General features: G+C 39.0%; 1 protein-coding gene across 2 annotated transcripts; it reads right to left on the bottom strand.

The window, feature by feature from the left end:
- Nucleotides 1-7,722: 7,722 nt before the first annotated feature.
- Nucleotides 7,723-26,961, bottom strand: atf2 (activating transcription factor 2). Of its 2 annotated transcripts, none has more exons than XM_058617481.1 (12): nt 26,915-26,961; nt 26,233-26,305; nt 24,897-24,993; nt 24,699-24,817; nt 24,469-24,594; nt 23,953-24,131; nt 22,699-22,813; nt 20,938-21,102; nt 18,047-18,331; nt 17,172-17,378; nt 14,087-14,192; nt 7,723-9,470 (listed from the first exon to the last, which is right to left on the bottom strand). In XM_058617481.1, the coding sequence occupies exons 2-12, from the start codon at nt 26,278-26,280 to the stop codon at nt 9,250-9,252; spliced, it is 1,668 nt and encodes a 555-aa protein (XP_058473464.1). In that variant the 5' UTR covers nt 26,281-26,305; nt 26,915-26,961; the 3' UTR covers nt 7,723-9,249. The 2 variants fall into 2 exon arrangements, with proteins under 2 accessions (XP_058473464.1, XP_058473456.1); XM_058617473.1 differs by lacking the exon at nt 26,915-26,961 and adding an exon at nt 26,624-26,908.
- Between the last annotated feature and the right edge of the window lie 597 nt (nt 26,962-27,558).

Genomic DNA, 27,558 nt, shown 5'->3' on the forward strand with positions numbered 1-27,558 from the left:
TCAATGATATTTTATGGCTTTTGAAAGGGAACTCCTTCATTCTTCATTTTCCAGGGCAGAATATAAAAACGGGGGAGTATTTTCTTTCTCAAACATGACCTCTGATGAAATAATTCAGTAAACAAGTTAATGATGAATACACATGAAGGAATATGATAATTCTCGCAAGTAAAAACAACTGACTTTGGATAAAATCAATCCTCAGATTCCCGCTGAAGTGTCTGGCGATCAATAAGGCTTTGCACTGATCAGCGCTTACTGAAGGAGAATCCCTCGTGTAAGCATGTTGAAGCGAAAGGTCAATCAACACTTGTGTTCAGAGACACTTGGGGAGGCACCTTGACAGCGATTTTTTGAAGTCATTTGAAAATAAATTGTCCACGCGCTGAGATCAGAAGACAACTCCACCGCTGTCATCCGTGAATCAATATATATGAATTATAAATTAGAAACAAACATCAAGACAGTTTTGCCTTCAAATTCTGTAATGACCAAGAAAAGTGAGACGCCAACAGAGAAGACAGGAGCGTTTTTCTCTCATCTTGAACAAAAGAACAGTAACAATACACTTTCTTCTACACTCTTCCACCTACACCTGCTGTGTCTATCCATCTCTCACTAGTTACTTTACTCTGTCTCCGGCTTTCAGCCTCGAAGCACAATGTAAATTGGGTCAACACATAAAGTATTATCATGAAAATGCAAATTCTCCAGAAAATAAATAAATGGAGATTAGAGATTAGAGAGCAAAAACCTCTGCTGTAGTCCTCACACTGTCTAATTGTGCTTTACCGCCCGGCCTTGGCACGGCTCAACACAGCTCAACTCTACACGGTTTGGTAGCAGTGCTGTCGCTAAATACACCAGACCTTAAATGATAAGGGTTTTAGACATTTCCTTGCTTAAATGTTGGAGATTAATCCACATTTTCAGGATTGTTAAGTTTTTTTTAACTGATCTACAGTTAGCCATTGTTCGCTATGATTCTTGTTTCGGACGTCTTGCTTATGACTCTTCCTGTGACGGCACTCTGACCAATCAGTGGCCAGCAGTCTCATGACGTCACGCACGGTGTCGGCTCAGTTCGCTTGGAACCTAGTACCAGGTACCAGATACTATGGCTAATGAGAAAGTAAAATAAATAATAAAAAAATAATTGTGCCATGCCGTGCCGAGGCAAGGTGCGCTAGTGGAAAAGCGCTGATGTACTGTCACCATCAAACTCCACTAATTTCTTCCTTTAATCTACATCCCCAGAAAATATCATCAAAATGAATCGCTTCACTCTAAGCCAGACAACATGAGAAGAGAAACATGGTCAAAAACAGCTTCATAGTGTGAGGACATTTTCACAAGATAAAACAAAAAATACTGAATTATAATTAACGTCCCTTTTTGCATAGTTTGACAAACTTCAACTTTTTAACTGCTCACGACTCAAAATCATGAGAGACAAGACAAAAGATTGCATGCAGCCATAGTTTGAAGCATCCCTGCACGTGGTGGTGAAGGCTTTTTGTTTATTATGTTGGGGGAATAATCCATATCTGCTCAAAATACAGTAGCCATTAAACAAAGGCCTTTGTCAAATGGTAGGAAAGGATTTAAGCACCCTTCCTCCCTCCCTCCCTCCCTCCTCCATCTCCTCTCATTCATCCCAGCATATATTTTCATCTGTCCACCTGAATGCCAGTTTCCTCATTAGACCAGTCTGTACACTGAATATCTGCCTGTGTCACCAGTTCTTTGACGGATTATCTGTTGTTGTTTTTTCCTCCGTGTTCCTGTTCCCTGCTTGAACCATCCTCCTGTTGCTTTTTTTTTTATTATTGTTTTGCTTGCTTGTCATCTCACCGGTCTGTACTGTAGGTCAGTTTTTCTCATCATTAAAGTATCTTCACTGTGCTGCCTGTGAGGCCGCCTGTGGTTATTTTACATTATCCTCTCCTTCTATGAGAGAGAAACCGAGGGGGATGTGTTACTCTGTTCATGAATTGATGATTCGTTTACATTGCATATACAGTACATTCAAAGGCCCAGCGTGTAAGAATTAGTGACATCTAATGGTGAGACTGCAGATTACGACAAACACAGGACTCCTCCTCTCACCCCTTTGCTTTCCAAAGTGTGTCAGGAAGCTTACATGTTGTTCTCCTTTGTTTGCATGGTAAGCATCTGCTTTAAAATGCAAAATGCAAAATAATACAACCTGCATCAACAAAATTGCATTTATTTTATTTGTTGTGATGTTTTATTTGATTTCCTTTATTGTTGTTGGGTCTGGCTGTAACTCTGTGTTGTACTGTTGTGATTGTCCTTGACAGGTCTCTCTTGAAAATGGGGTAACCTGTATAAATAAAGGTTAAATTAAATAAATAAATAAATAAATATGCAAATATTGCAAAATCGACATGTAGATAAACTAAAAAACACACTGTATAATATTTTAACATCTATTTTATGAAGTCACGGCTTGTGTAATGTTTTGCATTGATTTCATTTGTTCTTTTCAGTAGCTGTTTTTAAGTTATTCACTATTATAATTGTTTTTTTTTAGCTGATTATTTTTATTTTAAGGCAATTATACACTGATACAAACACACATATGCATCATATATTCAATATCTGCCAATAAAACCTCCTAAATGTCACACACTGAAGCTTGAACAAAAACATTTGTCCTGGAATGGTGAACACAAACATGTCTTGCAGCATGTGGAGCCTGGTATCCTCAGCTCAGTGTGAGTAGAAGGACCCCCATAAAATATGTAGAACCATACGACGACAGGATTAAGACCCCCACATATACAGTACTAGATAAACCATAGACTTTGATGAGTACTAATGTCAGCACGAGACATCATGGAGTCTGAAGACGCACCAGGGAAGCTCGGTGCCCAGGGGACGGACGAGCAAAGACGACCACACTCACGATGCACACACAGACACACACACACACACAAATGCCCACTGGGGAATCGACTCCACTCTTGCACTTGGTTAGCTGGAGAGCAGAGCGGATTCTCCTCTATAATGCTATTTAATCCGTGCATGTGCCTGGTGGCACGGCCAGATGCCACAAACACGTTACCAACTGAAAATAATGAGCTTTATAAATATCTGTAGAAAGAACATTTTATTTATCTCATCAAGACTCCAATGAAATGTCCAGACCACATGTACAAAAGAGATTTTCACTGCTTGGATTTGAATAACAATGGAGACCATCTTGCAGGAGGCTGCGGGCAGCTTTGTGTCCCCCTATGTTTGGTTTGGGACACAACCAAAGTATTTACATAATCTGAATTAAATGTAAATCAAGCTGTTTCATCTCGGTCTCCCTGGATTTGAAGGGTTAAAAGCGTGTGCTCGAAAAAACAGCAGCCCTCAGCAGGAGGGGAAGAGTGCTCATTGTAGAGGGATCTGGAGTTGAAGGCCTGGAGCATGTTCTTATCAGCAAACCTCTGCGTTTTTCACATGTGCCCCTGAAGTAAAAGGAGGGAGCCCGTTTGTATTTATGATACAGTTCACATAAATGAGGAAGTTTGGCCTTAATCCTTGCCTAATTAACTGCTGCCGCAAAGCAGAAAACCTGTTCAATAATGGGAACAGCTGCAGCAGCCTGTCTGTCAGCAGATCAGCTCATTTAGGTTAAAACAGGGAGACTCCCAAGTTTACTCTAATGTGTTGGCCATCTTTATTTATTTATTTATTAGCTCACAATTTTATAAAACATGGGAAACAACACCGAGTGTGGATCATTTCCTTCTCTTTCTTTCCTCTCTGCTACTGCATTAGCCTGGAAATAGATTTACGGCTAAACGCAATGTATTCATCACAGAAAAACCTCATGAAATTAACATTAAAATCATTATGGAATGAATAATTAATAACACGGAGCCTTATGCCGGGGGGAATTCAATTAATCCGACAATTAAAATCAAAAGCCTGCACATGGAGGTGAAACAGAGTGAAATATGTGACTGCCCCATAGGGTAAGCACCCATTTACAGTGACCTGGGGTTCAATTCCACCCATGATGCTTCACTGCGTGTCTTAAGGCAAATATAAGGCAAAATAAAGAAAAAGAAAAATCTAAAAACTGACTGATCTGCTTCCTTTTATCTTTCCATGCTTTGATTTGGCTTCAAAGATGCAGAGCCAAACTAGAGCATCATTCACTTCCAGCTTTGTAAATATGTTCAAGCCAAAAATGTTGTGATGTGACCTACATATTAGCATATACAATTCTCCCCAGTGTCATCAGCAGCTAATGAAGGCTTCCCCAGTTTGACACAGATATTTGGTGTGTGGAACATCTCGCTGTGAGGAAATGAAACTGAATCAGTCAATTCTTTTTGAGTAAATCTTAATTTATTTAAAACTTTGTTTTTCCTTCATTTGACCTAAAGCGATGACGATTTTGTTGTGATTCTTTAAAATGATTTTACTATTAAATAGTGTTACCATAAATAATAGATGCATTAGGTCAGTGACTCTCAAGTGAGGCGTAGGTTTGGATGCATCGCCACCTGCTGGAAAAACAAAGCTGGTGCTTTATAAAATAAAATTGTTAAATTATAATTGTACTTATGCACTGGTTTTCTGTTTGATCAGATAATGTGTGGTGTGACTAAGATTATCATGTTAAATCAAAGCTGTCCAGGATCATATTTTTTAATTTTATTTAAAAAGGACAATCCCATTGAGATTAAGAACCTCTTTTTCATGGGAGTCCTGGCCAAGACAGGCAACAGCAAATAAGAAACACTCGCCAGTTACAAATGTACACAGTTAAAACACAAGCAGAAAACAAATGAAAGGATCCAGATTCAATTTACAAGGACATAATGAAAAACAAGTGCATGTTGTGGAGCCGGCCTCAAGAACTCTCAGTTTGGATTTGAAAGCATTCAATGAAATGAACTCTGTTAGTTTCCAGTCTTTCTGCAACATATTCCATGTAAAAGGTACAGAATGGACAAAAGCCCTGTTACCCAGTTCAGTATGGACACGTGAAACAGAAAGCAACAAATGATCTTGTGCACAGATCAGCACTTCTCAGTGAAATTAAGGCACTGTAGGTAGGCAGTAGTCTGAGAATTGCCTTATATATTAAAGTATACCAATGACTGATCCATAAATCAAGCAAGTAAAATGACTGATAAAAAAACACACTCCATATCCAAGCAGTCAAAAGGAAAGTCAACCTCATCACAGAAGATCCACTCCACTCCATACAAGGGTCTTTCAGCTCCTACCATCAGGCCACTGTTATAAAACCTCCTAGCCAGGGAAATTCATTCATTCCCATATCCACACACTTTTTAAATTAACTTTGATGCACAGTATCTTGCACATATTCATTAATTGTATCCTTATTGTTTCTAAAAAATGTATTTCCAAAGATTCTTAAACATCCAATACTTTTAATACTTGTTTTTAGAAATATTCACACAATGTGTCCAAAGGAGTCTGGAGGCTTGTAGTGTTGTAGTGAGGTTGTAATGTTGTTATAAGTAAAGGTTTCTTATTTCTGATTATAATAATTCACGTAGAGACATTGTACTGACACATGGTATCGAACACAGTAGAGCCAGATTTACTGAAAGGGCTGGAAAAGAAAAATGAAAAAGGAAGAACTGAAGGATAATTCGAGAGAGGATTCAGTTGGAGCAGTGAGTTTGAATGGATGCACACAGAACTGCAACATGACAATAACGTGCTGTCTGAGCAGATCAGTGCATTTCAGTCAGTGGCTGCAAAAGGCAGATGACAGATGCAGAGGAAGAAAGAAGACACTTTATTGTACTGTATATTTGTCAGTGTCTAATGAATAATATTTAGAATTTTGATCACATGGGATGTATATATGAAACTGTATTTTGTATCTAAAGCCATACTTAAATGCAACGGAGTAGAAGTATAAATAAAAGTAGATAAAATTACATTTTATCAAGTAGAACATGAGTGTCTCAAAACTAAGTAGAGTAAATGTCTCTCTTAGTAGTACTGAAAATGTTAATAGACCAAAGTACATTGTAAAGATTTGTTAAGAAAAGCACTATATGAATAAAGTTTAATTAAACCACATAAGTTATACAATTATAGCTTATTTTATAATTCTACTTGGAGTTTGCAGATCAAAATTTTACACACACCAAATATAATAAATATTAGGTAAGGTATCCAATAGCACCAACAGGAGTTTAACTGCAGTTACATCAAACATGTGACAAAATATTAACATTAGTCACTGAATCTTAACAAGTGGACTTACAGAATTCTTGAGGATGTTCACTTCTCATCCAAGTCCAACTCTTTCTGGTTCAATGACTGATAATTATGAGCTGGATGAATGAGAATCTACACAGACATTGACAGGAATAAGGTTAAACTGAGGCTCTGTCCCAGTTTGCCATGGTCCCTTAAACCATTGTATTCACAAAGCTTCTCTCAGATAAGGATATTTCATTGAAATGGTTATTATGTGCGAAAACGTGTTATTTCTTTGTTTATTTGTCTAAATAATGACTGATTTGTATTGTCATTGCTGTATTCTGTTCAGCACTTTCTAACGTCTTTAAAAAATGTGATTTATAGATCAAGCTTATAATGATTACACTCTATGTTATTAGAGATTTTGTGATAATTACCCCAAAAAATGGAAGTGTTGTTTACCTGAACTGAATGATATTTTCTCAGAAATGTGGTCATCACCAAATCTTCCACATGGTGGCAGTAGACACCACAAGAATTATTGTGTGCCTCAGTATCATGGTCTTATCGATGTGTGTGAAAGCATGAATTTATATACAGTATAAACTGCTCAAAACCTAAGATTTACGTCATTCAAGTATATACTTTACTTTACTCGTGTAAAAATCAATTAACCTTAAGTTTTTTTTTTTATTTATTAGCCATGGTTCCCAACCTGGGGTCCAAGCCCTCCTTTGGGTGGCACCAGAGATCACATGGGGGGTGAGTTTGTGAGGTGAATAATATTTGTGCATCCCAATCAGACACTCAACTGGCTAATTAGAAGTCAGTATCACCTAAATAAAAACTATAATTTTTTTGGTCCACTTTTCAATTCATTAAGCTATTTATCAGCAACACCTGATCATGTTCCTGTTGTGTGAGAAACGTAAAAGTACCAAAGACTCAGCAGTATCGAAAAAAGAAAACAAGGCATTTCCTTGGTTTTGACTTAATGGACGTACAGGACAGTTTTTATCTATATGCACCGTGAGAAAACCAACAAAAACCTACAACTGCTGTTTATTTTTGCATATGAAGTTTTAACTTGATTCTTTTTTGTGTGCATGTTCTGGACAAGGGTTCGGGTTGGGGGGGGGGGGGTCACCTTAGAACCTTCCTAGAATTAGGGGCAGTGGGCAGCCACTGAGCAGCACCCAGGCACCCAGGGAGCAACGGGGGTTAGGTACCTTGTTCAGGTGTACCCCAGCCCTTTGATCTGGTGGGGACTCAAACCAGCAACCCTCTGGTTACAAGCCAAGTTCCCTTTCCACATGGTCATGTTGAAACGTGGATTCAAAATCACACGAAAATCAAGAAATCATTTGTCTTTTTAAAAAAAAATAAAAAAAGGGAATGTAATGTGATGTGTTTTCACATTAACGTTCATATTTTTCATTCAGTGTGTAGTTACTCCATGAGAAATGTATCTCCAGAATTAAATGGAATCAAACAGGATTTTAAAGAGATATTAAAAGATTTATTACAACAACTTATCAATTCAATTTTTATACAGAACTTTCACAAGGTACGAGTACACTTTCAACACAGTATCACACCCCGTTTTTTTTTGCACGTAAGCTAAGATTATTCATATAGAAAAAGCTTTCATAAAACTTAAGAGCCACTTGTTTAATGGTAACTATCTGACTGAAACTTAATAAAAACAAAGAGGGGAAAATTCTCGCAGAGAATTATTATGTCATGCAGATAGTACATTACAGCTAAATGTAGCACGGAGACATAATGAAGGCAAATTACGTGTTAGCTTTTTTGTAAAACTACACAGTAGTAACCCGGCGCAGACTAAGAGAAAAGGCAAACTGACGTCATAGTGTCATTTGCTTCCTCGTGTGGTTGTTCAATGATGAAATCACAATTATAACAAAGCAGGAGTCGTGTTACTCTAATTCCACAAAGTCAGAGAGAGGCCCGTCTTACTGACGGAAAGATTTTAAAAGGTCAGTCTTTAAGAGAGTTCATGTGATCAAAGGAGCTCAGCGACTGAATCCAGACTATCCTCTTAAAAAAGACAAAGTACATAACACCTGTAAAGATCATGTACAATGTACAAATGATGATTTTTTTTTTACAATGCTTTCTAAAAACTGCATCTAAAGTTGAAATGAGCAGAATGTCCAGAAAAGCTCTGCGTTAGACACTGAAGCCATAGACGGTCACTTATAAAGCAATGACAGTTACAAAGCGAGGACATCTCCTCTGAGAGAACAGCAAATGACTTAGGCTAAACTGCATTTCAAATGTACAGGAGTTATTTATACAAAAACATCAATGGCACTGAATCAAGTCAACATTACTATGATTAAGTAATGGATAAAGTAGTGTAATCCTACAATCACTGCATCAGGAACAATCCGACTACTGATGGAATGTCAATGAAATCAACCAACTCACCCTTTTAAGACTATTTTACAAGCAGAAATTAGCTCAAACATTCAAAATGCACAATGTGACGACAGCTCATCTCACTAAGAAAAACTTTAAAATGTCATTCATTTGTGTAAAGTGACAGCATTCAAACCTGTTTCTGACAAAAAAAAGCTGCCAATACTTTATCTGTAAACCGTCCAAACGTACACTTCTCTCAGAATGTGCAAAAATAATAATAAAAAAGCAAATAAAAGTCATTGCTCTTTTTGAAATAATAGCATAAATGTAAGTGTTTATAAAAGTCATTAAAACAAACTAATGACAACATTCACTAATCAATCTTCAGGCTGATTAAATAAAGAAACAAAGGTAATTAATAAATAACTTTTCAGATCAATGTGTTTTACATTTTACACTTAAAGTGCCTGTTCTTTTGCATTGTCTATGGAGAACAATGTGGATCGAACATAAATACAAATTAAGAATACAAAGTACAGAGTCCAAACAAAAGCTGAGAGAGATTCATTTCCTCCTGGTTGTCACAGAGAATGACGAGGCCACAGCACCCCAGTGTCGACACGCGGTCTTTGTTGTGGATGATCAGCTCCCTGAAGGCTCGGACTGGGCGTTGGTCCTCCGCGGCTGGCTCTCCTCTGTGCTCTGGTTTGATGTGATGGTGACGCCGGTGAGGGCGGAGATGGCCGAGGTCGCGGAGGAAGAGCTGACCCCGTTGGAAGTGCTGATGGAGCTGTGCTGGATGGCCTCGTTCTGGGGGCTGCCGGGGACGGACATCTCCTCACAGCTCTCGTCTTTGTCAGAAACTGTTAAAAAAAAATAATAATAAGGAAAACACCTGCTACTATGATTTGCGATTTGACCAGTTTTTGAAACGGAAGTTCACATATATCACCTGTGGACTGTACCAGCTGTCAATCACGAGGTGTCCACTTGTATAGTGTGCACTTTAGTCTATTTTCCTCTGAATTATCATACATTATACAGTTAGTGATTGAGACCATTAACATCTAAAGGAAAATGTTTTTTGAAGTTATAAAACAGAGATGGCACAATACCACTTTATCGTGATTGATACCGGTATCACGAACTCGAGTATCTGCCGATACCGTTATCACAAACTCGACTATCTGCCGATACCGATATCACAAACTCGACTATCTGCCGATACCGTTATCACAAACTCGACTATCTGCCGATACCGATATCACAAACTCGACTATCTGCCGATACAGATATCACAAACTCGACTATCTGCCGATACAGATATCACAAACTCATATCATGAACTCAGTCATTTTAGACCTTTTTAACTATGAACCTGTTAACAACCCATTTCAAGCTATTTCAAAGACATAATTCCCCAAATGTGTAACAAATATTTGTCTCCCATATTGGATTGTATCAGATTTTACATTTTTATCTGTCCGATATCCGATCCAGTGATTTTGACCAGTATCTGAATGATACCGATAGAGAGTATCGTATCGGCTCATATCTAGTTATAAATCAAGTGAGAAGCCCCTTTCCCACAGACTTCTAATCAAACTGAGTCGTGGCTTGTTTACTTAAGAAGATAAGAATCTAAACTCCCTTTCTCAAGCTATGAGGTTTGACTGGTGCCATTTTTTGGGGGGAGGGGGGTTCACAATATGTTGTCATTTACTTTTTCTTTTTACAAAAGTCCCCCAAATGAACATGCAACAACACCACAGTGTCAGATCAAAGAAACACACACCACACAAACACACACATACATAGACATTTAGCTTGCATCAATATTTGACCAGATATAAATAAACTAAATATGATATTTCTTTACATTGAAGAAGTCCAAAGTCCAGAGGTTTTGTCTGTTTCAAGGTTTTTTTCAAGGCTTTTCGGATATATTCCAAGCACACACAGAGGTTTGCATTTAAAGGGATTTTGGTATTAAATATCTCTAACAGACATTTTATATCATCCTTCCAGATTTCCATAGACAGTGAAATAAAGTACATCCAAACATTTAGTACAAACATCTGGAATACTAGCAGACATATGATGGAACTGACTGCAACCAGGCTCCTATGAGACAATGCCACCTGTCAATCACACTGGTGTCTACACATGTGTTTTATTCTTTATTATCTATTTTCCATCTATCAATTGAGACCATAAGAGGTTTTATGGAATTGTTTTTATTGACATAGATCTCGGTTTAGTTTCCTATAGTCTTCCATTCAAAAGCACTTCTTTTTGCAACCAGTGGAGTCGCCCCCTGGTGGCCAACTGCTACTTTACGTCCCAGGTTTCACTTTTCAAACCACATGGTCAAATAAATTTGCAAAGCACTGTATACGTCTATGACTATATCACAGCAATGTTTGGACTTTCTGCAATTAGTATGTTGTGTTGTTTCATTGAACATGTTGTACCTGATATGATCCGGGGAGCTCGGTGAATTAAGCCTAATCAGATGTAAAAGAGGTATTTTGCGTGTGGCGCGAGCAAACCATTTCATTAATCCCCATAATGCTACTTCTGCACTCGTTCCTTTAATTAAAGCACCGACGTCAATTTAAACCCACATCATAAGGGTGCATTAGATTCTGGGGCATGTGGCAGTGTTTCCCTTCCCTAACTGCATTCTCATTTGTTTTTTTGTTACCTTGCCAACTACTGCAGCGACAGATGATTACAGCACCTGATTTTAATGATGCTCACACTGGAGAGTAGGGAAGACTTGGAGTTGAAATGCCACCAGCTGTTAGGCAGTTGCATTGAATTAATTGGATCCGGATGGGAAAAAAAACGGGAGAGACTCTTTTTTCACTCTCATGCTCTGATTCATAAAGGAATGAGGAGCACAATGATAATTAATATTGCTAATGATATGAAGTCACTTGCTATGGCACTTTGTAATTAACGAGCGGGACTCGTTTTTTTTAGATTGTAAAATACAGATTCTATAAAAGAGGACGCAATTAAAGTGCAGTGCAAATGTCTTTACATTAGAAGCTTCATGTGCCCTCTCTACTGCACTTTGACCGTGTGATTTAGTGCAAGTGAATGTCAAAGCACTATTTTATTATGCAGAAGGTCAACTCCAGAATAAATCAGCTCTGCGGTTTTGTTCCATGTTCAAGTGAGCATTATTGCTCCTAACGACATTAAGGACTGGCTGGCTGGTACATACTAATACTCTGAAATTCTGGTTCCCTGCGCAGACGGAGCTCCTTTCTGCTCTCTTGGTTTCTGAAGTGGGGTTTCGCTGTAAAAGCAGATGGACATCTTAGTGTGCCAACTGATGGCATGTCCTGGCTTGTTTGTGGGGCAGTCTGGGTAATTTCCTCCCACCTGTCATGGTTACGCCTGGTCAGGACGATGAAGGGTATTATCAGGTCTGGAGGCCAGCGCAGCCTTATGGGATGTGTAACTCGGAGAAAACTGGAGCTTGATGAGGCCTTTTTTAAGAATGAGAGCCACAGATCAGTCAGAGTTCAATAATGTGTTGTACTAATTATCGAGGGAGATTATTCTAGTGACCCCTAACCAGAGGCACATGTACCCCAGGGGAATATTTATACTGTTAACCAGAGGGACACAGAATGTGGTAAGTAGTCATTTGGAAAAAAAAACCAATACATATATACATATACATATGTGCAGGTATACATGTAAATGCATTGTATGTTTTTATTCTTTTTCTATGTTATGGACTGGTAAACATTTGCTTATTGGATTTTAGAAATACTAATAATACACATATATATACACATGTATATATATCTATACATACACGTGTGTGTGTGTATAAACATATATATAAATATTGGTATTGTTATATTGTAAAATGGTCAGTATTTATTTATAATGCAGTCTATTTATAATTGAAAGTGCTTTCCAGTCTTGACATGACAGTTGCCATCCATCCATTTACATATGTATATATGTATATACACATATATATATATATATATATATATATATATATATATATATATATATATATATATATATATACATATAAATATATATATATATATATGAATGTATATTTACTGGTGATCTCCTATAGGATTTTCATGCACAACCATCTCTAGTTATTACAGAAAACGGTCAAAAAAAGAGAACATTTCAGCAGTCAACAAAAATCAAAACCCCTCTTCACAACCAAGGTATATAGAAGACCATCTCTGAAAACACTTCAAAAATTAATGCAGATGACCTCTAGACCACATCAGACTCCAAAACCACTTCAATATAAATATTGCAATAATTTGACAGAGTCAAAAGTATTAAATACCTTCCAGTTTAAAATCTGTTCCAAATGACACATCTGAGACACGGCGGACTGCGTTGATGAAAGCGTATTTGAGCTCATCTCATTTGGCTGAGAAAAGGTTAGAAACATCTGCATCCCTTCATTCTTTCTAAGAGACTGGCTTTCCTTCTTGGTTTTATGACTAAAATCTACCCCACCTGTCACCATGAACCAGACTGATGAAATAGGGTATTTGGATGGGGTTATATTTTTCCCAAAACGCATAAAAAAACGCTGCAAATGTCATCCTTCACGGAGGTCTGGAAACGCAGGACAGACGTCCTCAGCAAACGCATGAGAACGATGACCCAATTCATCTGCAGATCCTGCTAAAAACAATCCAGACGACACTAAATGAGACCTGACTCTGACAGACCACTCCAGCCTGGCAACCGTCAGTCCTATAATACACATGACGTGTGTCAGACGAGTGGTAAGCAATAAGGGGGTGCGTAGTGAACAGAGCAGCTCGCTGGGCATCCCACAAGAACATTTTGCAGGCTTGTCAAGCTCGCTGCTTTAATGGACTCATTTCAGAGGCAATCATTGTCAATACAAGTCAGCGGAGGTGTTTAGAGCACAGTGGAGAAGTAGCTTCACTGGCTTGGAGCGCAGTCGTTCTCACTGCGTACTGACTCATCTGTGAGGGAAGGTGAGTTATGACCAGGAAATCAGGCTGACAGAAGCCCGGTCACAGGAAATGAAGAAATATAGGCGATATAATTCTAAATGAGACTGCGTACAGGAAAAAGGCTGACAACAGCACATTTAAATAAAGAGGCTGTAATGAGCAGAATCTTCATGTATATTAAAGTATTCATAGAATGATCATATTATGTAAGTTGCATTTTAATCACCATGTGTACATGACTTCCTCACGGTTTTCACCTGTGGCCTCTCAGAAAGTAAGAATTTGTCTTAAACAACACTGCCTATAAATACCTGAACTTTTGCAGAAAGTTTTTTTTTCCACCCAAAAAAAGGGGGAATTTAATATGACAATAGCTCTTTCCACCGGGCCATAAGTAAGACGTGTCCTTCTAGTGGTTAGCTCGAGCTCATTTTAGAAGCATTTCACTAGAAGCCTCGGGCTGAGAATAATGGAGCATTACTCACTGTGATAGCCAGATTTCTTCTGCATGGCGGTTACAGGGCAATCTTTATGAGCCAGAAGAAGCTGCTTCAGCTGAGCCACTTCGTTTCTCAGCAGGGTGACTTCATTCTTGAGGGGAAGAGGAGACACATGGCAGCAGTCAATCAAGTGGTCACTACAGGACGTCATGTTCGAACATGAAGACAAACAGATGACATCATCTCATGGCTCAATTTATCTAAAAATAGTTTTACAAAATTAACTGAAATTTTAGCTCCTTTTGGGAGGAAATTCAAATCTTAATAACAGGTTTAATAATTTGTCCAAAAGTTGATTTTTAACCAACGAAAAAATATTGATATTTGATGTTAGTATAAATCTAATAACAATATATCAGTTGTTGTTTTTTTTTTTTATAAATATAAACAGTACATACAATGCAGAAAAATAAGTCAATACATTTTACCAGTGAGACATATGCAATTTTATACTACTACTAAATGTGTCACTATACATGTAGTCATTCTACTCTGAACTCTCAATACACAGGTAGATTATGACTTAAACTGTACAGCATCACTTTTAAATACAAGCAAAATTATGTAACATTCAAACCACTGTCAAATGAGTTCACTCAATGTTGATCAAGCCTATAGCACAACTCTGCGTTTCTCAGTATAGTACGGTTTACATCTCTTGTCACCAGGCGACATGCCTGTGCTGCACACAGGAAGTGATTTGTTTAATATCAAGACAGATGGGCAAACATAAGTGAAAAATACTGCGCTAAACACCCAGGCATTGAGCAGTCCTGGCCGTGTGCTGCCGCTGTATACACACAAATGCTCCCTCAGTTAGACTGATAGCATGGCTTTACAGAGCCTGTTTTCAGATAAAGGACACACGTTACAAATAATGCTACTTTGTTTCTGTTCACCGAGGCCAAACAGATGCAGACTAATAGCATGAACAATATCAATAACAGCACTCAATTGACATGAATGTAGCACATGTAATGAATTTTCCTCTGGGCATTCACAAAACACGAGGCCACAGTGACCCCAAGACCTTAACCAGCACAATCTAATCCCTTCATTCCTGAGTCCAAGTCATTATTTCTGTCAAATATGAAAAAGATCCAGCAAAACAGTCTCGGGAAACCAAATTTCAAGACATAAAAACCCTCCATATACTGTGCACTATAAGTGCTTAGTGCAGTGTATACTAAACTACAGTGTGGATGTGGTTTTCTGCCCTCTATAGTCGAAAGACTATGTTATACTTAATGCCAATTATTAATGAGATCACTGGGTTAAACATTTAAGACCCTTGTACAGTAAGTACACACGATTACTACAGTACAGCGGATGGTCACAGGCATATTTTGTCACAGAAAGAAAGAGCAAACACAGGGAAAAGGTAACCCCCACAGTGAACAAATTCAGACCAAAGTATGATGTACTTCTTTATTTATGTTATTCCTACACAATAATTATGGGCCTTCACTGGCTGCCGACCAGCACATTTGTCAGAGCTGAGCTGTTCGGAGTGTCAGTGCAACTTTGTGGATGCTGCCGAGATTTACACTCTGGTGTCTTTACAGCTCCCACGGGAACTAAGGATTTCTGCATGTCGTAAAAGGGAGCCACATTACGCTGAAGGTGACTTTAACTGGATTTAGAGCAGCCAGAGGCCTGTAGAACACCCAATGGCAGATTTAAGCTTTTCCTTTAAAGGACTATGGGCAGCTTAACCTATTAGTCTAAAAGCAGCCAATTTATTTGATTCCATCTGTTTAGTCTTGCTGGTGTTGGCAGAGCTGAGTTATTGTAAGGCAGATTTAAACACAGCTGGAAGGAGCGTATGGACCACATGTAGCCAACACCATATTCACTGTGCTGCAGCCACCATGACTGCCACCACTTATAGCCAATATCAACACCGGAGCTGCTTCTAACTCTCCCCCCAGCTGACTTCATACAGCCTCGCCATGAAAGCAGTGTGTGATGAACATACAAAAGCATTTATAAAACCATTTACCTCTAAGGTGAAGTCAAAACCCTGACATCAACACTGACAATCCAGTAAAAGAAACATCAAACTGCATCATAAAGAGAATGATAATTCTGACTAAGATGGACTTTGGAGAGTTTAACTTGTTTCTAACTTTGTCAATTAATCAAAATTGAGAAAATGGGCCTCGGGTAATGCTGCGAGCCCTGTGAGCTGCCTGGTCTGACACCTCATTAAAAAGCCAGTTAAGGATGATGTTAAAATAATTGTGCATCATTAGAGGCAGTTTCACTGATCAGCTGGGCCATGTCAGCATGGGGGTTTTTACAAAAACTGCACTACTGATTAATGCATTCCTATAAAGCACCTTTTATTCTCTGCCACATGTTGTTCCCTTCTTTGTAGTTAACAGTGATGATCTTACTGTTTATGGCCCCCTTTTGCTCACCTGTCCCTCTCAAGTCTCAGCTATAGTGCACCCCTGACAAGTGGTGATAACTTGTTTGGTGAACCAGATATTTACATGAACTAAAATCTTTCCCACTGCCGCCTGTCCCCTCCTCCACCATCCACATCTTACTCTGCTTTCAAAGAAATAAGACAGTAAGCAAATAAACACCACATCTCATTTAATTGTCTGGAACACTGATGTGCTGCACCCCCGGCTCACACTTATCAACAGAGACAGCAGACACATGAACTGTTTCGAACTTGTCAGCATCAGATCCTAATTGCTTCAAGCAAAATGAAGGTTCAAAAAGACACCTTTCCCTAGGAGATTTTTGAGGCCATTCAGTAAACTGCTGAGACAGAAGCAAAGACACGCTTGTGTGCAGCTGACATCTGGAGGATACATCTTTATTGACAGGGACATATCGATGTAAAGGGCTCACACTCACTGCTGCTGTCATATGACAGCTCTTCTTAATCGGCTTTAATGACTTCATCACCGCAGAAGGGAAAAGTCTGCGTACACATGCTTATGCCAGAAGCAGACGATGATAAACAGACGCAGGCATGCATACATACATAAACTGACACATTGTTAGCAGCTGTTGTTGCATGCAGTATGTGAGGGTCAGAGACAAAGAGCACCTGTAGTTGTCCGTTCATGGAATTGAGGTCCTCAGCCTTCTTCTCCAGCGACGTGACCCACACTTTCCTCTTCTGCCTACAGCGAGAGGCGGCAGCCCTGTTACGCTCCAGAAACTTGCGCCGCTTCTCATCGGGATCTTCACTCGTGGTTCTGCGCCGCCGACCACCTGTGCTCGTAGGGTTTTGTGCCGGGGGCACCGGAGAAGCCTGGAAAACAAAACAAACAATAAAAAAAAACAATGGCGAACGACATCTATCGAATAATAATAATTACCGTATATGAAGTGCACTGAGTAACTGGACTCTCAAGATATTCAAGGTCATAATGTCATCCTGTTGAAACAACTGTAGTGCTGACAAAAGGCTCACAGGTATATGACAAAAGCCCGGTTTATATTAAAATGTATCACAATTTTTAACGAAATTTTAAAAAAAATGTACAATTAACATTTGTTGAGCGAATATATGAAGTCAATTCACCTAAATAAGCAGTAGGTGGCACCAAGCGGGTCACCACAGAAGGACAAGGTGAATTAACTTGACAAAACAAATAAATAACAATGAATTGTCAAAAAAAGCTTTACATTGCTATCTCTATTACAGTGCTTCTTGCACCATATCGAGGAATATTGTGGTTTCTGTATCAGTCCACTGTTTCCAGCGCAGTGAAATAAGGACGTCATTTCTACATCATCTTTTATTCACTAAATCTGTTACCGTTGCACTTAATCATATTTATGTCAAGTTTTTCACCTCTATCAGGACTAAAATCTATTATGCAATATTTAAAGATGTTTCTTTTGTGTGTGTGTGTGTGTGTGTGCACTGATTCAGGAGGAAAATAATCCCTACACACTGTAGTTGTAGATACTTACAGGTGTCTCTGTGGTGGAGGTGGCTGGCTGCTGAAGAGGATGGGGGGAAGGTTCCTCGGTTGTGGGCATGTAAGGAGGCGGAGTGGGAGTTAAGACTGCAGTTGTAGTTGGGGCTGGTGCTGGAGGTGGAGTTGGGGCTGGAGGTGGAGTTGGAGTTGGAGCTGGAGTTGGGGTTGGAGCAGGAGAGGCAGGAGCAGCAGTGTGGGTTACTGCACTGCTCTGAACTTCACCACCATGTCCACTGGTTACCTGAGGAAACTGCTGACTTAATGTGGCTTTTAGTTTCTGGGGAGAGAAATCAGCATAGACCGGTTTGAACAAGAAGTTTTATTGTGTGTGTAAATGAAAGTTGTATCAATTAATTAACACATTCTGAAACATTAGACTATATGTGTTAAGACTTTTGAAATAAAAGTCTCAAGGCCTGTTTACACTGAGCTAAAACAATAATCTTTTTTAAAAGAGCCTTCAATAAACCATATTACTACCTACATTTAAAATGCATTTTTATTTATACGATGCTGTATTTTAAAGTTTAAAGTTTATTTAATATTCCCCAACCTTATTTGCTGTAGCCCTGAAATGTTGTAATCCTGTTTAAACCATTCAATGCACTTAGTAAGCCTGCTTTGAAGAGTGTGGTTTACATAAAGATGATTATTTTGACTGATTTATTTCACCAATTGACCTAGTTGAGAGAGAAAAAAATGATCTAACTGAAATATTTAACTATATTCCATAAACTAAATGAATTGTGAGGCAGATTTTGCTACATTGAGCGGCACAGTAGTATATACACAGTAGAATATATATGCTGCTGACTGAAATGGACGTTTAAACTGTGGAAGTGACTTTCAAAAACATAAACAGTATATGGAATCATTTTCAGTGCAAGCCATTGAGGAAATCAAGTGCTTGGTGTCTGTAGTCAAACTTAAACTCAGCACAAGACGATTCAAAACACATTTCATTTGCTTAGACAAATATGCGCTCAGAGATGTACTGTAAAAGAAAGAGAGACCAGAAGATTAACACCTAAGTCTTGCTTCAATGACACTACTGGGTGATAACCAGTCAGAAAGAGCATAAGAAGGTTGCAAAGATATATGAAATGCATTACATTACACAAAAGGTAGAATTAAAGGGGAGCTTGTAAGCCTGTGACTCCTCACATTCTTCCAGTAATGAGGGACCTTCAAGGTACACAAGGTGACCTAAACTATCAAAATATTCATGTTTGAACACTGACTGAATATCACACACACCAACACACCAAGTATTTCTCTTCGGATTGGTCTCCATGATCCACAGGCCAATTCATCCAACATCAAACACTGAGCAAACAAGGTGAAAGTGAATAAGCTTTTGAAAGCAATAATAAAGTGCAAGGGAATATATTTACATGAACAAAAAAAACAGAGGACCACATTATTCTAACAACTACCTTTGCCAGAGCAATCTATCTACCAAATTAGTTTATCGTGTAATACCCTTCCAGAAGCTCTTCTGGCAGAAACAAGATATTATTCTCTTGGAATGGCCCATAGAAAGAGAGGAAAGCCAGTCAGATTCATATTTCATCTCTGCCATGGAAACCTCATCAGTGTAATAACCCTCCATCTCATGGGTGTTATTCAACCATCTGCTACTATATTACTTATCTTTATTTTGCAACTAATTAACAGCATAATCTTCTAAATTCAGCAAGTTAATTATCATTATTGTTGTCTTTGCAGCATCATCAGTCCTTGTAAAGTGCCGTCTCCACGCCCCCTGAGAGCCAGGTGGGGGCGGGGGAGCGGGCAGGTTTGAGCGGGGGTCTGTTTTCTTGACGCGGGCTCATTAGGTGTTTGCTGATGAGCTCGGTGCGGTGGGAGGCGACGGCAGTGAGATGGGAGGACGGGGGGTGCAGGTCAGGCAGGATTCTGCTGAACAAAAGGTTCCATGCAGGGTGAGGCCGACTTAATGTGCTTCTCTGAGTGTGTGCCAGGATGCCCCCAGCTGGCGTTTGCTGGTAGCCCCCCTCTGGTTGGCCCCGATGACGGCATGCTGAGCAAAACGCTGTCTCCACGTTTGTCTTCTACATACCCCATGATCCTCAACAACACCCCCCTCCCACTCCCTTCCTTCCTCGCCAGTCAGGATCAATCCTTCCCTCCCAATGCTCACACACACACACACACACACACACACACCTAGTCTTCATAGTTTATCTGTTAATTTCCACAGGCGGCACACGCTGAGAGCACTTACAGGTTCTGTGATCCGTATTTCATCACATTGCCACTGATCTCCCACACAACACTTCATATCCCTGCCCTTTTCACCGGCACTTTTTATACAGGAGGACATCAAGAGCTTACAAAAGTGCTTTGAGCTTTTTAGTAGTGGGATTATTCTAAATTCTTAACATCATCTTTAGTAATACTCACAATTAGTCTTAAGAACAATTGTTTCGATGCTCAATTAATTATTTTATTTGGAGAAAATTGTGAGAAACTCCTCACAAAATTTCAAAATGGGTATATACATGCACCTTGTTAAGTCCAATAGGCTGATTGTTTTAATTCTGTTCAGTAAAACAATTCAGGCTGGATAATGAGAAAGAATAAAAAGTATCATTGAAGAAACCATGATCAGAAAAGGACTGCCATTTTACTAAATAAACTAAAATAATAATGTGATTGTCAATTATTTATACTATTTATACAACAATACTGCTGTAAACCACTCATATCTTGGCTTACTTTAGCGCCCTCATCAGGGCAAAGACATTAACTGCATCCTAATAGCCAAGCTTTCTCCTTTCTTTGTTATCTGTTAACTCTCTCAGGTGGGGAATAACAGACAAAGAAAAATACATACAACGTGAAAGAAGCGATAATAAATACCAGCTTTGTTTCTGAATGGACGGGCTGTGGCTGTTGCAGTGGCGGAGGCTGTGGCTGTGGCTGAGGTGAAGGCTGTGGCTGTGGCTGAGGCTGAGGCTGTGCCTGTGGCGAGGGAGGCCCTGGGATCCCTGGGATGTTAGGCACTACGGTGACAGGTCTGACAAGCTGACAACAGAGACACAAATCAGCACAGCCAAAATTAGTCTCCGGTAGTAAAGGAGGCAGACAGCACAACACAAACACATGCAAACAGCCATGGAGAGCTCTCAGTTTCCTCATATCTCAGCCTCATTAGGTTGGATGGCCTGTTATTTTGTGGAGGCGGCACCACTTGGAGAAGCAGCGTGCACACTAATGAACCTCTGCCTGCCTGTGTGAGAGCATATGGACAGGGAAACTGAAGAGAGGATGGAGAGACACAAGTCGGAAGGGCAGAGTCAGGCTTCTCTCATAGCCACGGACAGTGAGATAGAGGGAGGTGGGGAGAGCTGGGAGGGAGAGATGGAAGCGGGGGGAGGAGATGATCGAGTGAAAGGGAGGCTCACTGGTGGCTCATGTTCTCCATTTACTTTTGCCCTCCTTTGCTCGTCAGCAGCTTTCCCAATCCCCAAAGACTGGCAAGATACAGGTTCCTTTCCCTGCTGTGCCACTATCAGGAGATAATCATGTGCTGCTCAGTGTTCCACACTGATAATCAGAATTACAGTGTACAAGACAAGCTCCCACAAGTGGAGGTTCACAAAAATACCAACAAGACATTCATTTACAAAATGTTTCCTATATGAGACACTGGTGTGGTATGCAGTTTTAATTGGTTTGTGAAACACATTAGTAGCATCATCTATCTGCTCTGCCAGAAATCAAGAGCGCTAATTCCAATTGTACAAGGACAAATATTAGTCAAGTATCCTGGACTGGAGCCCGCTGTGTCGAAGCCAACTCCTATGCCTTTGTCACGGTGACACAGTTGTACTCTAAAGTCCATTATTTCTCTCAACCTCTATTGCTCTGAAGTGTCTGCCAAATCTGAGGTGCCAAAGTTGTAAACAGTCTCTTTGTCCAAGTAAGCCTAAATGTATTTTGAATGTCACATGAGAAGGACTTCAACGTCGCTGATGTAAATAATTTTGTGTGCAGTTATCAAATTTAAAATGTAGAACTGTACAAGCACTATTCAGATGAAATTGATGCATTTCTTCAGAGTACAACTGAATGTTGATCAGAAGAGAATCAGAATTTTCTCAATTGTCATTATACTTAGTAAAACGAAATTTTGTATGGCTTCCTCCCTAATGCATATCGTGTTATTTGAAACGGTCCAGTGATTACTATTACTACACACCAGATCACAGCAGTAATATAAAATACACTGGTTGAGAAAACAAATGCTTAGGTTCATTCTTTTTTTTCTTCTTCTAGTTTTCCAAAATGCTACTATGCTACTAAATTATGTTAGAACGAGACAGTTTCAACTTAACTATAAAAATGACATGGACAATAAATCCTTCAAGTGCTCATACAAATTGAAACCCTGAGGTTTGTCAACAAAATAGTTTGTTAATATTTGTTCAGTGACTTAGGGTTAGTGCAAGCATTCTTAAATCCAATCCTAAAAAAAGAAAGAAAGCAAGATGCATAATGTGGGCATTTTGAATAAAGCCAAAATGCTAAAGGCTAATATCAAAATCCATAATGGACAAAATTTTATTACTTTTGACATGCAGTGACAATTCAACATGGTACCACCAGCATCGTACTTACAGGGATTGTAGTTGGAATATGTACACTTGAGCTTGTAATGGACGCAGGTATAGCGACCGGCATCGTCTGGCCATTAGGCAGCTGTAAGAGCACGGGGAAGGTGCCAGACACTGGACTGAAGGAGAGAGAATAAAATCCAAGTGAGGAAAACATTTAACATTGTTATGATGAAGACACTGAACAGAATCTGTCACACATGAAAGACAAAAAGTGCTATCTTAGATACAGTACTGTGCAAAATTCTTTGGGCCACCATTAGATTTGTTGTTTTAGCAAAGCTCTAAAGATCAGTATAATTATTCGTCAATCACTCCATTTCTACAGGTTTAATTGTCAAGTTTTTAAGTTACCTGAAGCACGACTCTGGCTCTCCTAAACCTGGCGTGGAACCCTAATTAATGTCACCGGTAAAATATGTGTTTGTTCTTCTATTTCATGTCGAGCAAAATGTCTTATTATGCCAGGTTTATTTAAGACATGCTGGAGCATTACACACACGTGTATGAATGAAACTCATTGACAGCTTGCAAATGTATCCCAAGACCAACTTTCAGTCACATTGTTCCCGATCAAAATGCCAATGATCACAGCGACTTTTGCACAGCAATGTACATTCTGACATGTAGTTGTATACTCAGGCAAAAACTAAAGAATATAATAAACATGGGACCCAAGACAGACAAGCAAGACTTAAACAATATACCTTTTACAAAACAGTGTAAAAAAAAATATAGAATTACAAGAACATATCTTACTACCACATGAGATTCAGAGAGTAACATCAGTTCTGCCCATATATGGACATGTGGTTCCCAGACAAGTTTAAGATTTTTATAAGCACCTGGGATTTTCACCAAATCATCTGTGACAGGCTTTTAAAACATTAATGATTATAACAATGAATATTTAAATCTACATATAATCACTTCTTTTAAAGTACACTAAATATTTTAGCTCTTTTTGTCACAGCTTTCATTATCTTTCCAGTGGGCTTTCCAAAAAAAATCACTTAATCATCTTAAACTTGGGGCTCCACTCGACTCCATTCAGGAATTTAAATACAGCAGTCTATATCTGAGCAACACTGATGTTTGTGAAGATGGGACTTTTTTGAGTGCAAACAAATCAAAAACAACCAAGCACATGCCTCATGAAATGAGCTCACCAAGACAAAACTGTAAAAAAAGGATGATTTGAAAAAAAGGAAAATGATAACTTAGTTGAAAAAAAAAATTGACATTTGAAGTTACTTACACTATAGGCCTATTAGTGGATGGGACTTGGGTAATAACAGAGCTAGATGTTGGCGATGGGAGAGCTTGCTGTATTACAACATTAGCCTCTGAGGTTGCTAGAAGTACATTGGGAACTTGGAGGGATGCAGGATGGACTATAGTGGATGTTGGCAGTGAGGTTGGCTGCAAAGATAAGTCCTGGAAACATCATACAACACCATAGCGGCAGAAAGTGTTAAATGAAATCCAAATTCTCTTATTATTTACAACTACATGATGTTGATATATATTTTTATATATCATATATATTTATTTTGTTCATTTATGCCTCAAATCATCTTTTACGTTAGGGTTATCTTCTGTACACCACTGTTAGAATTTTTCAGTGTTTACACAACTTAAACCATATTAAACATCTAGTGATGAATATCTATACCAATGGATCTGCCAATTCTAGAGTAAATGACTGATCACAAAAGCAGCAGAACATCCTTCATGGCAGTCTTTTAAACCTTAAATAAAGTTTAAAGTTCACCTTGTCATCACTTGTTGTGGATTCAGGGTGTGGCAGAGGGCTATCTCGATGTGCCTCTATAGCTGTGGGTACCTCAGTTTTGTTGCGTATAATTGGTGTGGCAAGAGGTGACAAATCCAGCGGTAACTGCAGAACAGAAGGAGAGCTCATCAGTAACAGACAGAGCATAAATTAAAGTAATGGAGCAAACAGGGGTCCGGTCCTTTGCTGCAAAGTTTGATGAGAACAACCTTTTTAATGTCATCTTCTGTTGCTCTTTTGAAGTCATGGTCAAAAGGACTCGCAAGTTCATTGAAGAGCCCAACCTCCTCGCAGTTCTTAAGAAAGCGGGTAGGTGTTGGGGTTTGGTCTGCAACAGAGGACAACTTTTAATGCACTGGTTAAATGTATTCATCACAGCCAAATAAATGCACATTGAGAATAATCACCGGCGACGATGACAGTGTCATTTCTCGCCGGGCCAAACTTCAGGGTCATCTCATGTTTGTGTTTGTGGACAGCCAAGTGGTCTTCATTTGTAAATCTCTGTGTAAGTCAAGCATAATGGGAGATAATCTCAGGATGGGGTCTGCAGTAAAAAGTTACTGATTAAGTTTGTGATAATGAGAAGTAACCTACATATCAACATAACATCATGTCTATATTTAAAATAACACATTTGACATTGCTGACATTGCCAGTGTCTCTCATTCTTCTACAGTGCAGTTCAGACGTGGTATTAACATCCATCCTAAGTGACCCGATCATAAGTAAACAGCATTATGTTGTTTACATTTGACATTAACATGCACCCTGGATGTGTCTCCTGTGACCACAAGTGATTGGATCAAGCTTCAAAGATGTCACTGAAGATGTGAAATCCAAGGCACTACTGTTGCGGAACACTTAAGACTTTATTAGTATGGCTATTAATCAGGTTTACTTGAAAGCATACTTTTTTAACTTTTGCCATGCATTAGTTGTACTCAAGGCTTTTTTTAAATTGTCCACAACAAGAGTACCTTGGTTTTCAAATCCTTTTCTGTGTATATACACAGATGTATATGTATATACACATATACTGTGTTTATACCACCTACACCAAAGAAAACCTTGTTTGAGATTTTTCCCCCAATTTATTTTACGCTACAGTGATGTCTGTTCAAGAGAACAACTTTATATTGCTAACAAGTCTGACTGTGTAGATGTGTCTGATGTAAATGTGTTGTGTGTGTGTGCGCATGTCGGTGTATGTCTGTGCCTCTTCACAAGGTAGACAGGTAGAGGAGCTGAATGAATCAAAGCACTATTCACGCTTTCATTAAATTAAATAAGACTCAAGGAAAAAATAATCACATGTTAAATAAATTGATGTGCCAAATAGTTAGAAAAACAACTTTCAATTCACAATGAGCGGATCAGAGGAGTTAAGCTGAGGAAGCGATCTCAGATTTGCTCATGTGTGCTCAGAAATGTGCCAATGTGTCCACAGACCAACTTTGAATGTGGCTTTTGTGATCAGATCTGAAGACACATTCAGGACACAGTTCATACCTGTGCTTTGAGCTGTCGGATAACTGAGGACAGATGATAGTACCAGGTCTGAAAGGGGTCTGATTGCTGGTATACAACGATTAGTTTCAGCCCCCTAAATCCACAACAAAATGGTGCAGTCATGTACAGTATGTCATTGCAGTGGTGGAAGAGTGGTTAGAGGTAACTATTCCAAATAAAAAATATTACTACTTGATAATAAAAGTGTTTTTGGTAACAGAGATTACTTACCTGTCCACACCCAGGAGCAGTGCATTGGAAAGGTTTATCATCACTCATATTAAGGGATTCCTGTGATGTCACCCTAGAACAACAACGGGAAAAGCACAGTCTGTGGGTAAAAAAAACATCTAATCTAAAGCTGTGCGTTTAAGTCTATTTCACAAAGACATTGGCCAAGTAAATGTATTAAATTAAAATTAACTGCACCCCGAGCATTAGGCTGGGGTTATATGGCACTAGCGGTGGGTGAAGGTGACAGTTTGGACAAAGCATGTCGGATAAAGGGCGGCTGCTTTGCTTGTTTACACCTCAGTGTCAGCTGTAAAATACGCTACACACTCGCGCTGATTTATTCAAGCACATATATGCAACTGAAGAGAGAAACCTGAACCGCCCTTACCGTTTTTGTGAGTTATTAATATGTTGAAATGAACATCACGGATAAATCCGTGCAGAGGTTTGAAAGGGGGAGCGAGCATCTGTTCCAGTCGCTTCCATGAGATCGTCTGAACCCCGCGTTAACATACAACAGTCGCCATGTTTGGAGATTAATACTAGTAAAAACAGACGTGTCAGTGTGTATTTCGAGACCATTTCGTTGTGCCACGGCACAAGTCCCACACCGACCCTGAATTCAAGTCTTTAACAGCAGCTTTAAGCTTAGTCGCTGTGAGTTTGTGTGGTCACTTACCCTCAGCTACAACCCTCGACTTCCAAAATCCCACGTCTGTCCCAAAGTATCGCGAGGATTGTTTTCGTTTTTCCGTAAACGTCACAAGATTTCTTTTTTTTTTTTATCTGAACTGAATCTTTAGTTATAATGCATTCATTGTTTGACGCGCAATTAGAGTCTTTGTTTGTTTTCCATATTGTTTCATTTTCATTTGCACAATGGTGAAAAATACAAGCAACATTAGAGCCGGTTAAAGGTTTTAATGTGGTGACCAATCAATGTATGCATATATTCTGACTGTAATAACTCACCTTTACAATGTGAACCTTCTGAAGTTATCCATGTATTTCACCTTTAAGCACTGCATTTGTATGTTGAATTTCTGGGTGAGGGTAAGTTATTACCATAAGGGAAATAGGACATTTACTTTTAATATTATTAAATTTATGAGTATGGAACCTTTTAATCGTCAATTTAAGGTGACAACTGTGCAACATCAACATATTAAAAAACATGAATGACCTTTTTGCCTGATAAATAACTGAAACAATAATCCACTAGTAAAACTGTTTTGAATGGACTGATTAATGAATGTGGATCAATGGTCCAGCTTGTGACCAAGTGTAGTCCAATTAGCCTAAACCCCAATTTGTCATTTTCTG

This window comes from Solea solea, chromosome 2 (genome assembly GCF_958295425.1).
Source record: "Solea solea chromosome 2, fSolSol10.1, whole genome shotgun sequence".
Taxonomy (NCBI): domain Eukaryota; kingdom Metazoa; phylum Chordata; class Actinopteri; order Pleuronectiformes; family Soleidae; genus Solea; species Solea solea.